General features: G+C 31.1%; 5 protein-coding genes across 5 annotated transcripts; all 5 read left to right on the plus strand. All coding sequences in view use genetic code 12, as the record gives it.

The window, feature by feature from the left end:
- Window positions 1-293: 293 nt before the first annotated feature.
- On the plus strand, window positions 294-1691 carry DFJ63DRAFT_310924 (uncharacterized protein; the record flags this gene model as incomplete). The annotated part of the gene is made up of 1 exon (XM_064905666.1): window positions 294-1691. One exon carries the CDS (start codon window positions 294-296, stop codon window positions 1689-1691), a length of 1398 nt encoding a protein of 465 aa, XP_064765119.1.
- A 571-nt stretch (window positions 1692-2262) lies between these two features.
- Window positions 2263-3696, plus strand: DFJ63DRAFT_310925 (uncharacterized protein; the record flags this gene model as incomplete). The annotated part of the gene is made up of 1 exon (XM_064905667.1): window positions 2263-3696. One exon carries the CDS (start codon window positions 2263-2265, stop codon window positions 3694-3696), a length of 1434 nt encoding a protein of 477 aa, XP_064765120.1.
- Window positions 3697-3881: 185 nt separating this feature from the next.
- Window positions 3882-6503, plus strand: MLH1 (mismatch repair ATPase). Its single transcript, XM_064908779.1, has one exon. It carries the CDS (start codon window positions 4066-4068, stop codon window positions 6325-6327), a length of 2262 nt encoding a protein of 753 aa, XP_064765121.1. The 5' UTR covers window positions 3882-4065; the 3' UTR covers window positions 6328-6503.
- A 176-nt stretch (window positions 6504-6679) lies between these two features.
- Window positions 6680-9796, plus strand: DFJ63DRAFT_283294 (uncharacterized protein; the record flags this gene model as incomplete). The annotated part of the gene is made up of 4 exons (XM_064904709.1): window positions 6680-8432; window positions 8484-8905; window positions 9047-9146; window positions 9237-9796. The coding sequence occupies 4 exons, from the start codon at window positions 6680-6682 to the stop codon at window positions 9794-9796; spliced, it is 2835 nt and encodes a 944-aa protein (XP_064765122.1).
- An 89-nt stretch (window positions 9797-9885) lies between these two features.
- On the plus strand, window positions 9886-10892 carry DFJ63DRAFT_34452 (uncharacterized protein). Its single transcript, XM_064908780.1, has one exon. The coding sequence runs from the start codon at window positions 9975-9977 to the stop codon at window positions 10575-10577; it is 603 nt and encodes a 200-aa protein (XP_064765123.1). The 5' UTR covers window positions 9886-9974; the 3' UTR covers window positions 10578-10892.
- The last annotated feature ends 2591 nt before the right edge of the window (window positions 10893-13483 follow it).

The raw sequence follows: 13483 nt of genomic DNA on the forward strand, positions 1-13483 counted from the left end.
AATTGAAGAGCAAGTCCAACCTTACTTCAGAAGATTACTTCAAGAATGTAACGGTATTTAACATAACGAAAGCAATTTCTGGGGTAAATAAAAAATTTAAATGCCAGGCCAGCCGTGTTTTAGAACCTTAATTTTTGACAGTAGCATAATATATTAACTTCTTCAAGGCAATTACAATTCTTGATGGCAAATCCTACTTCCAGTAGTTGTAGTTGTCGTTAAATGTCAATACATATCCTTTTGATCAATATTTTATAACTCTTCTGCTAAGATGAACCACTAACTCATTAAGTATGTTTAGATATTTAATCTTATGGATACTTTCCATAACCCTTGTGTGTGGAGAAAGAGCCTTCACATTACAAAGAGACAATAACGTAGCTTGCTTTCAAATCAAACATTACGACCTGAATACAGCTATTAAAATCCAAAACTTAAGGTCAGAATCATTATCAATTCCATATAGTGTTTTTGAATTTGATGATCCCAATAAATATACCAATATACCCGAGTTACATAAGTTTTTGAATTTAAGTACTACAGTAGAAGAATCAGACTTTTTATTTTTGGATGAATATGGTAGACTTGAAGTGAAGTTACAATTGAATGAAACATCTCATGACGAAGAGAGTGATACAGCCCATTATGGTTTGATTGAATCTGATACAACAATTCCAATTCCAAGAGATGGACATTATTGTATTTATTTCCCTTGGGCATATCATGATAATGTCAAAGTACCAGAGGAATTCCAAATTGATATTACCATTATCAATGAAAGAGTAAGCTTCCCCATATTGTTTTGGTGGTTAATTTTTTGTATGGGTATAATTATATTCTATTCCTCATATGTTAAAGGAGAAACATTTGCTCATTATTCAAAATGTACTAAGCTAGTACTTTACTTTTATAGCGCAACGGTTTTAAAAGAGGTTATCATACTATTAGTTGATTCAATACCCCATTTTGATGGAACTCAATTCATTCGTCAAGAAATAATCACCTATTTTAATAATCTCAGTACAACACTCATCAAGCTATATATGGGATGGATTAATATTGTAATATTCATGGGATATGGTTCACTCTATAGGTTTAAAATGCCTTCATTTGTGCTCCGCAAATCATTTATAGTATCTATTTTAGACTTATTAACCAACTTTCCAGGATTTTCATCCATTCTAAGTGATAATATTCTTACATTTGAATTAGCATACCTTTTTATTCCTAGGATATTAGTTGGTAAAGATTTTGTTATTGCTGATAGTGAAAGATATATATCTTCCTTTGGTAAATATTTATATTATCTTAGTGGCTTTTTACTATCAATTGAATTTTTATTTGAAATTGCACAATTTATGCTAACAGTACATTATTCAATTTCAACCTATCGAATTTTAAAGAAACAAGGAAAATTGGCTATTCTGAAGAGATTCAAAGTCTGTTCTTTATTTTACTTTATCGGTCTGCCACTAGTTTTGATAACTTATGAATATTTCGTCGGTATAGGAGCAGATGTAAGTAAAGTTCAAAATATATCCGATTTAATTAATGAATTAGAATCTGCATCCCATGAAGATGCACTTATTGTTTATCATTATTTCCATTTATTATTCTTCTGGATGATTTGGGCAAATGATAAATATGAAGTTGAGTCTGAAAATAATGACATTGAATTATCAGAAATATGAATATAGGCTTTACATGAGTTTGAATAGTGCTTAGAAATGTAATATAGTCACCCGTAGAATTTGCAGCCTAAGAATTAAGACAGAAAATAAAGTTCAACTATCTCGATAAAACACATAGAGAATAAGGAATTTCAATTTTGTCAACGTTGAAATTTCACTCTAGATGTAATATCGGAATCCTCACTTTGAAAGTTTGTGGTCATTGTGATTCCTGTTGATTTCAATATGGATAAAGGTTTGTTTGTATTACGCGCTTTGGTTATTTAAAATTTTCTTGGCTGCTAAACTAATTTTAGTATATAGTTTACATTAATAAAACTATACAATATACATTGGTATCAATTAATATGAAATGAAGTAAAGAAATAAGCTATTCGAAGAAAAATTGATGGACAGTGTGATTCAATTATATATATTTTGTTTTATTTCATAGAACTTTCATATGCTTCATATTAGTTAATCCAAATTGTGACGCAAAATTTTCAAAAAACATCATGCAATTTGATTTTAAGGTTGATATAAAATCAACGCTTGATCCATTTTCTAAGATAATTATGTTTCTAATGTTGTTATGTATTTCAATTGCTATATGTTTAGATATCTAATCATATGGATTCTTTCCATAACTCTTGTCTATGGAGGAAGAACTTTTACATTGGAACTAACCAAAAGTGCAGCCTGCTTTCAAATTCAACATGCCAAACTGAACGCAGCTATTAAAATACAAAATTTAAGATCAGAATCTCCAGCAATTCCATATTGTATTTTTGAATTAGATGATATGAACAAATATATCAATATACCAACGATATTTGACTTTTTAGAAAGAAATTTTAGTATAGAAAGAAATATCAGTATAGAAGAATCAGATTTTTTATTTTTGGATGAATATGGTCGACTTGAAATAAGGTTACAATTGAATGAATCCGCTCCACATGCTGAAAGTGACACAGCACATTATGGGTTTATTGAATCTGATACGATAATTTCAATTCCAAGAGATGGATATTATTGTATTTATTTCCCTTGGGTAGGTCAGGGCGCCTCTATAATGCCAGGTTATTTTGAAATTGATATCTCAATTGTCAACGAAGGATTCCATATATTGTTTTCGTGGATGATACTTTGTATTGTTATAATAATATACTATTGCTCAATTGTTAAAGGTGAAACTTTTGCTCAATATTCAAAATTTACTAAGCTAGTTCTTTACTTTTATCTTGCAACAGCTTTAAGGAAATCTATTTTAGCATTAATCGAAACAACAACTCCTTTTGATAGCTCTAAAACCATACGTCAAGAAATAATTTCCTATTTTATAAATCTTAGTTCATCACTTATCAACCTATATATTGGATGGATTCATACTATAACGTTTATGGGGCAAGGTTCACTATATAGATCTACAATGCCTTCATTTGTGCTACTTAAATCAACAATAGCAGTCATTTTACAGTTATTAACCAATTTTCCGAAACTTTCATTTGATAGTTCCGAAGTTACGTTTGGTGGATTAGCGTTCTTTTATGGTCCTAGAATAGTAGCCGATGAATGCATCCCAATGCTTAGGAATATGACATACTATATCTTTTATGATGAATATGATTATTTCCTCAGTCTATTTTTAGATTTAACCAAGATTTTGTTTCCGATTATATATTTTATCTTAGCATTGGGTTATTCTATTTCAACTTACGGATCCTTAAAAAGACAAGGGAAATTGGGCATGGGCATTATGAAGAAATTTAAAGCATGTTGTTTATTTTTCTTTATTGGTCCTTTACTTGATGTCATAAATTGTTGCAATTTCAAGCTAAGATCAGATTTAATTAAAATTCGAAACGTGAGTGAACTAATTAATGTATTTAACTCTGTTCAAGACCTTGATCTATATGTTGTTTACAATTATTTTCATTTATTAGTATTTTGGATGATTTGGGTCAATGTCAAGTACGAAGATGAATTTGAATATGAAATTAAAGAGAAACCATTGTCAGAGATATGAGAATACATCTTAAATAGCTTACTTTGTTTTTAAAAGTTTGAGATGAATAGTACCAACTTTAGATACATCATATTTGCAGCCTAAGAGTTAAGACAGACGATAAAATTCTATACTAGCGACAAATATTAGTTTGGAAATAGGATAGTTCAGGTTAGTTATAGTTATGTAACATAGAAAACATTTTATACGTATAAACTTGTAGATATACTATCTGTCCATATAGTGACCACAGATCATTATGATAATTGCTAACTATTGTGGTAGTCAAATTTGATGCAGCCAAACTTTTTTTTTAGTACGCGTTTAAATCAAAGTGTTTAAACTGACTCCACATACAAGGATATAGTTACAACAAGTTAATTAACCACAATGTCACAAGAGGAGGAGGAAATAGGCCATACCAGAATACGAAAGCTTGATGATGCGGTGATCAACAAGATCGCAGCTGGAGAAATCATCATTCAACCAGCCAATGCATTGAAGGAGATGCTTGAAAATTCGATTGATGCACACGCGACTATGATAGAGATTCTAGTCAAAGAAGGTGGGATCAAATTATTACAGATTACAGATAATGGACGAGGGATCAACAAGTTGGATCTTGGACTTTTATGTGAAAGATTTGCCACTTCTAAGATTTCTAAATTTGAAGATTTAGAAAGTGTTGCTACCTATGGGTTTAGAGGAGAAGCATTAGCTAGTATATCCCATATCGCTCGTTTATCAGTCGTGACAAAGACAGCCGATTCACAACTAGCATATAAGGCATTTTATCTTAATGGGAAGTTGACTGGACCAAATTTTAAAGACTCAGGTGTTCAAGCTGAACCAAAACCGATAGCTGGAAAAGATGGTACTCAAATATTAGTAGAAGATTTATTTTACAATATTCCATCTAGAATCAAAGCATTAAGAAACAAAAGTGACGAATTTGCCAAGATATTGGATGTGATTGGAAGATATGCTATCCATACGGGACATGTTGGATTCAGTTGTAAAAGATTTGGAGAGCCAGTATATGTGCTATCAACCAGACCAAATCTTCCTGTAAAGGAAAGAATACGAACTGTTTATGGATCTGTGGTTGCTAATGAATTGCTTGATATTGCCATTGATGGAGCTACTTCCAAAACCAAAGAAGAAGTTAATGTGAAAGAGAGTCTTGGTTTGGTATCTGTCTCAGGAGTAATCACTAATGCAAATTATAATAATAAGAAGAAAATTCAACCGATTTTCTTTATCAACCATAGATTGGTTTCATGTGATCCATTAAAGAGAGCAGTAAATGCTGTATTTCAATTCTTTTTACCAAAGGGAAATCATCCATTCATGTATCTTGCATTAGAAATTGATCCAAAGAATTTAGATGTGAATATCCATCCCACTAAAAGAGAAGTGAGGTTTTTGAATGAAGATGAGATTATTGAACTTATAGTTGATAAAGTTCATTTAATACTATCCAATGTTGATACATCAAGAAAATTTAAAACTCAATCTATTCTAAGTAAAAGAACAACAGAGGAAAGTTCTAGTCAAGTTCAGAAGAAGTATAGACAAGAAAATAAGTTGGTAAGAGTTGATGCACAACAGAGTAAGATAAGTCATTATCTTAATAATTCATCAGATGACGATCGTAAGGATCGTTTACAAAGTTTCAAGGTGGGTCAAGCTTCTCAAAATGTGAATAATGATCGTAGGAAGGAGAGAGTAAACATAGAAGTTATAGAGCCAGTGGAGGAGGACGAAGTTGAAGAAGATGAACAAGACGACGAAGATGCAGAAGATGAAGATGAGGCTGAAGAGGAAGAAGACGAACTAGCAGAGAATAATGAAGAAATCGATGAGGATATATTGGAGGAACCAGTTAACACACCCACTCAACAGAGTAAGAGGGTAAAAGTAAATCTCAAAAGTATTCAAGATATCAAAGCAGAAGTTAATGAATGGGTACATAAACCACTTACTAATGTATTCAACAATGCAGTTTATGTGGGAATTGTGGATGAAACCAAACGTCTTTGTTGCTTTCAATATGATGTTAAATTATTTTTATGTGATTATGCAGCTTTATTATCGGAATTTTATTTCCAACTTGCGTTATCAGAATTTTGCAACTATGGAGAAATTGTACTTTCAGAACCAATCCTTTTGGAAGATATCTTGAAACCATTATATGAAGATGATTCAGATAAGGTAAAATCATTGACAAATATGGATGAAGTAATCACCAAGATTCATGGCATGAAAGATATGTTTAAGGAATATTTTAAAATAAATATAGATGAAGATAATGAAGGTAAACCAATATTACTGGCATTGCCTATGATACATAAAGAAATTCTTCCCCCGCTTACCAAATTACCTTATTTCTTTTATAGATTAGGAGAAAGGGTCAATTATGATACAGAAAAGGATTGTCTCCAAGGAATAATGAGACAGATTGCATTTCTATATATCCCAGAACCTATCATGGATGGAGATAATAACAAAAGAAGTGATTTAGATAAATTACTTGAACATTCATTGTTTCCTGATATTAAAAAGCGGTTCCTTGCCACAAAGAACCTCGTTAGAGATGTAGTCCAGATAGCCGACTTACCAGGGTTATATAGAGTTTTTGAAAGGTGTTAACACCCTATGTACATACATATATAGATCTCATGTGAAGTTTATATCAATTTATCATATGGAAGCAGTAAACAATTGTATTATCTTTTGATTTCATGCTAAATATCCTAATCGGGTAATTTTGAAAAGCACACCCATTATTTTTTTTTGGTGGTAGTGTTTTGCCAGAAGGAGAAAGAAGATCGTGAAAATATATCTGGAGAACACCACCCACCCCCCATGGGTTTGATTCTAATTGATCAAGCTATCTTTTCCATACTTCAGTTCTATCATACGTATCGTGAGATATCAAGAGTGTGTGCCTGTGTCTTACTGTTCTTGATTGTGTTATCATCATCATCATCGTTTATTCACAATGCGTATTGAAACATCTACCAATGAAAGGTATCTCAGGACATTGAATATTGGAAGTTTTCCAGGAGATGTTTTACAATTCCAAGAGTCTCAAGACTTCTTTCAACAGTTGATCTTCATTGATTATCAATTACAATTATTACTTCAGAATGAGTTCGGTAAAAACGAATTCAAAACCGCTAAACAAATGGAATATCAAGGGAATACCACGGTTCGTGAGAAATTGACCCAATTGATAGATTATGTTCATTCTATAACTTTGAATTATGGTAATTCAACCAATTCATATGATGAGAAGTTATACTATTCCGTCTTAATGGCCCATTTATACTATTTAAATTCTCAAATCAGTGAAATGAATCAAATTTTGAATTCAGTTACCGTTCCTGTCAACTTCACATTTGATCCTAATGCAACTTTAAATCAAAATGAATTTGTTCAATATTTAAATTGTCGTTATCATGTCTTATTAGGATTAACCAATGTTGATAGTGCTTATAAGATTTGGCTTGATTATTTACTTCATTTTTCATTACCATTGAGTAAATCAAATGTATTAGCCAATTATTGGTTAGATCTTTTATTCTTGAAATTAGCTAATAAATTAAGTCAAAATGGGTTAGAACCATTATCTTTCACTAAGAATGTTAAACTGATCAAGTTTTATGCTAATTCCCTTGCCACTATTTGTTTCAGTCAATTCTTATTAAGACCAGAAAATTCAGGATTAATCAATGATACATTTAGAACTGGATATAATCAATTTCTTTTAGAGCAATTAGAAGGAAGAATTTCAAATAAAAGTGCATTCCCAAACGCTTCAAGTTCAAATAAAGAATTAGATGATTATGTGGCAAACTTATACGAATCATTAAGTAGAGTATCTAATCATCAAGTTGTATTAAAACCAACTTTATCAAAGAAATTCTTAACTAATTCCATTTCCAAAACTTATCAATCACAAACCGTGTTATCCAACTTGATCAAAACTTTAATTGACTTGAATGAATATGATGAAGCCTTTGCTGCATTCAGAACTTATATCAGTTACTTAGAAGCTGAACAAGAACAACATGAAGGTCACATCACTAACGTTTTATTAATCATTGATATTTATTCTAAATGTATTTTAAGTTTCAATCCTTTGAAATCAATCATTCCAAATTCCAAAATTAGAAAGTTTAAACATACTACTGAAGATCGAATTGTAACTGCTTTACCAGAATTCATAGAATCACTTAAAAAATACTTGAATAAATTAACCGAATACTGTGAAATAAATTATGATCCTGAAGGTGAAACTGATCTGAATCCATTATCTTTCCTTTATCGTAAATACAATGTCAACATCTTATTATCTGATAACAGTCAATTTGTGGAATTAGTATCTAGAGCATGGTATTCCATTGGTTATTATTACTACTATTTATCAGTATATGGATCAGCTACTGAAGTTATATTAGACAGTAACATTTCCAATGTCTTAGCCAATTATAAGAATGCCTTAATTATTAATTCTACTGGGAATGGTCATTACTTATTTGATTATGCATTGGCCCTTAGTAATTTTAATCAATTGAAACCAGCAATCAAATTATGTAAGTTTATCTTAAAGAAATTTCCTGAATCATTCAAGACGTGGAATTTATTAGTATTATTACAATCAGCATTAGAAGTTAGTGATCCAGATTCTCATAGAGAAGCTATCCCACTGAGAAGTTTCACTGATGCCGATGAAGAAGAAGATACTCATGGTAATGGATTTAAATTTAATAATAATAACAAGGGAACCACAGTTATTGAAGAAGAAGATGATAATCAATTAAGTGAAGTTAACAAGAAGGAATTAGAACTCAAACCAAAATTAACTGAACTGGAAAAATTCGCCAATAATGCTTTAAATATTGCTGGTCTTGTGATATTAAGATATCAACAACGAGACACGAAATTAAGTATCGAAGCAAGATATGAAATTTTACAATTGAAATTAACTCAATTGGCAGTATGGGAATCAGTTCATGGTGTTCAATATATTTTAGATTATTTACCTGAGATTTTCATTACTTATCATGAATTATTTGATAATATCGAAATTGAACCAACTCCAATTCCAACTTCAAATTCTCATAATAATGAAAAGATATTATCTACTCAATCAAAATGGTCTCATAGACCAAGTTTCATTGATCCATCTCCAAGTGCCGTTCCAAGTAGTGCCACTACCAACGTTAGTAATGGTACTACTGCTGCTACTAGTGGTAGTATTAGTCCTAGTCCATCTACTTTAGTTTCAGTTAGTTCCAATTCCAATGGAGGTAGTAATGGAAGTAGTGGAGTTAGTGGCATTGCTTCTGCTTTAATTGATAAGAATAAAGAAAAATTGACTTCAGGAGTGGATAAGATAAAAAGAATGTCAGTTTTGAATACTACTCGTAAGGAATCAATTGATACTCCTCGTACTAGTAGTAGTACCAACACAATTAGCAATCCTGTTCCTAAACCTAGTATTCCTAGTGTTATTCAAAGAAGAGCTAATCCAACTGCTGCCAAATCTCCAGTTGCCATAGATAATGTCATTGAACGTAAGATTTTACAAGATTTATGGTTGTGGACTGCCAAGATATTCTTAAAGATTGGATTGTTAACCGAAGCTGAACAATGTATCGTGGAAGCTGAAACCATTTATGAACCAAATCATAAGACATTCAGTAGTTTAGGACATTTAACTTCCAAGAATAGAAAATTCTTATCATTACAAGAATATGAAAGATCATTAGAAATCTTAACTACCAAATTCCCTTATAATAAACCAGATTATGGTGATACCCTCTTAGGATTATGTAAACTTTTCCTTATTGATGATAAGCTCACTAATTCATTATTCATATCCAGTAAAGATGCCGATGCTGGTAAAATCAGATTAAAGAATCTTTTAGAGAAATTCCAATTAAGTTGGCCATATGGATATAATAATGTCGAAGTATGGTATTATTTATCCAAAATCTACGAAACCATCGATGATAAACTCCTTTTAAGAAAGAGTTTATGGAAGAGTGTCGAATTAGAGGATACTCGACCAGTTAGAAGTTTTAGCGTATGTGACAGTTACCACTATTAATAGTACTTTTATATATGTGTATATATTTATTTTAATACCAAAAAAAATACATTTGCGACATTTTTCAGAAATGGGGAAATATCACGTAAAAGAAAAATTATCAAAACTGGAATTTTTTATAGTATGAATTTGGTGTAATATTCCATAACCAAGTTCAAGTAGAAAACAAGGATAGATCATGGCTGAAGTCGTTGCTAAAGAAGTGTTGTACTGTAAAGTATGTTCATTCCCTCCTGAATACTGTGAATTCGGTGTATCATTAAAGAAATGTCAAGAATGGTTGGAAGATGCCAATAAAGAATTATATGATCAATTATATAGTGAAGAAGCTTTAAGTCATAAGTTTTCTAATACATTATCATTAGAGAAACAAGAGAAGATTCATGCTGAGTTAGCTAAGAAACAATTGAAAGAAGAAGCCAAACAAGAAAGAGAATTACAAAGAAAATTACAGTCAAAGATCACCATTAAGAGAATTGAAAGAAATAGAAGGAAACATGTTATAACCATTACTGGGTTAGAATTACTTGATGTTGATTTAAAGAAGTTAGCTAAACAATTTGCCTCTAAGTTTGCTACTGGGGCCACTGTAAGTAAAAATGCTGAAAAGAAGGAAGAAATTTTAATTCAAGGTGATGTAAGTGATGAAGCCAAAAAAGAAATTGAAAAGATTTTAACTGACAAGGGTTTAGAAGGAATTGAAATTGAACAAATTGATGATAAAAAGAATAAGAAGACACCCGCTCCAACTACACCAGGTGCACCAGCTACAAAAGACTAGGGATTATTCCATAATATTCCATAATATATATCTAACATAAATAAATATATTTAATAATAAAAAAGACTAATAATACTTGAAAAGCGAAGAAAGGGGGTTTAACATTAGCTATCAAATATAAAGACGATAAATAAGCAGTTTTGGTGATGATATAATATCCCAAGAACTTTAGCGTTTATATATGATAAGTGAGTGAGTGATTGAATGAATGAACGATTTGAAAATGAATAAATCTTGTACGTTAATAATAATAATAACAATAATAGAATAACACAGGAAAGTTATGATAAGATACAACATGATAGTTAGTTATCATTCCTGAAGTTTACATAGGTGTGATTGATTCTTTTTTTTTTGGTTTGCATAAATAATAGTAATAAGATAATAGTGTAATATAGTAATAGTAAAAATAGTAGTGTAATATAATAACAATAATCATGACCTATCATAACATGAAAAGAACTAATCTCAAATGAAATGATATAATACAATAAAACTTCTATAATGTAAGATATATGTACAATGGACTTTTTTCATTTTCTAATTTTTTTAATAATAATAATAATATTTGGGATCTATCGGACCATATAAAAAGACTATTGTGCATGTGTGTGGTTGTTAATAATTTAACTAGGATAATAATTTGGAAATAGTTGGAACTTTATCATCTTTATTTTCGTCATGAATGGTGGAATTCACTGAAGGGATTCTTGAATTGGCATTGGTGGTATATTCTCCAGATAATGATTTTATACCAGGTAATACAACTTCTTGTTTTAATAAACTTGATGGTTTATAATCAGATGTATTGAGATTGGATTGATATCTTGAATTGGATAATAATGGAGATTTTTGATTAGGATTGGAAATAGAATTTAAATCAGTGTAACTTGCAGTAGTACTCTTTAATGGAATTGATGAAGGAATTGGAAGTGATGGTGGTTGTGGTGGTGGAACTGATGAAAGTGAAATGGTTTGAGGCATACTATGAACTGAAGGTCCTGATACATATGTATTGGTGGTATTCATATGAGTTCCAAGATGAACAGTTTGAGGTTGGCCCATTACTGGAACTAATTGATATGCTATAGGTTGTTGAGGATGAGGCTGTTGAGCTGGTGGTTGAGGTTGAGGAGTATTGGCATGTAAAGCTGCTGTGGCCAAATAATATGTTTTATTATCAACCATAACCGCATCATATTGTCCATAGCCTCGTATTATAACAGGCGCACCAGGTGCAACTTGAGGTACAATGGTTGTAGCACCAATTTGACTATTAGGAGGAGGAGGTAATATGGTTTGGTAAGGACTACTTAATACAGGTTGATTTATCATAGTAGGTGGAGGATGTTGAGGATGTTGTTGTTGTTGCTGCTGCTGCTGCTGCTGTTGTTGTTGTTGTTGTTGTTGCTGTTGATGTTGTTGTTGATGTTGTTGTTGATGTTGTTGTTGATGTTGTACTATATGTGGAGGTAAAGAACGACGATCAAGACCATCGGGAGGACTATTTAAATCCTTTTCATCATTATTATTTTCAAGAGATGATTCTCTTTTACTTGGACTTTCACCATTATCACTATTATTATTAGTTGAAGAATTTGAACCTTCCGGAACATCTGATTTTTCTTGTCTTAAAGTTTGATTATATTGAGCCATTCTTAAAGCATTTCTTGCATTAGTATCAAGAGTAAGATAAGCACAATGTAATTTCCCCTTTAAACAATTCAAACAAGATGGTAAGTTTTCATCACATTTTATTCTTCTCTTTTTACAAGTTCCACAACCAAGATGGGAATTACGATGTTTTCTTCTTGAATTTTTCTTTTTATTGGCGGCGTTTATACTTGCCTTGATGGACTGTTCAACACTGGGATTAGGAGGTAGTATTTTTTGATGGGATTGTTCTAGTTGTGGGATTGGGATGGACATAGATGAAATTGAGATTCTTTGCGATGGTTGTAGCTGTGGTTGTTGGGGCTGTGGTTGAGATTGTGGTTGCGGTTGAGGTTGGTTATCTTGATGATTAATATAATGAGGCACGTATGTGACCGATTGGGTTAAATTTGATAATGGAGGTAAAGTAGTCATATTAGATGAAGGGATGGATGGATTGGATGAAGTAGGGTTTGAATTTGAAGGTTGAGATGAATTGACAGGAGGTAACGTATTTGAAACTACTCGATTTTTATTAGGAGGGGCCGGATTCTTCACAGCAGCATCAAACATATCCATTTCTGTGGAGGGAAGATCGATAGAGGATTGATTCTTTTCAGTTTAGATATAAAGGACGTCCAGATTAAATTAGACTCATAAAAAAGAGAAGTGATGATAGTAAAATTATAAAAACAATTTGTAAGATTTTATTTATTGTTGCCGTCTCTGGTTACTATAATCATCAGTATAAATAAAATTACTGTAAGCACATAAATTAAAAAAAAAAAAAAAAAAAAATAAATGCTTTTTTGTCGTCTCTCTCGGTATTTTTAATAAATTATTTTTTATGTTTTATTTTATTTTTTAATTTTTATTATTTTTATTCTTTTTTATTTTTTCACGACTTATTTTTTATTTCTCAATTTTTGTCTGTCTGATTTTTTTTTTATTTATTTTTTTTTATTTATTTCTGATTAGTATAAACGGGTGTAGTAGACTCGAGTAAGAACAATCATCTCAAGGATATGACGAAAGAGATATTATAGTGGTATTTAACAATGTAGATCATCAAAAGGTTTATAACTATGTAATGAGTACCATTTACTATTTGTTACTCCATCAATGCTTTTAGTTAAGAATAATTTTTAATTTGATGATCTAAGTGATTTTCCTACGGAATTAAACCAGACAAATAAAAAAAGACAAAGATCCCCCAAAAAAAAGAAAAAAGAGTTTGGGGATTAATACTTACA

The sequence above is a fragment of the Scheffersomyces coipomensis genome, assembly GCF_036884675.1.
Source record: "Scheffersomyces coipomensis strain NRRL Y-17651 chromosome Unknown DFJ63scaffold_1, whole genome shotgun sequence".
NCBI lineage: Eukaryota > Fungi > Ascomycota > Pichiomycetes > Serinales > Debaryomycetaceae > Scheffersomyces > Scheffersomyces coipomensis.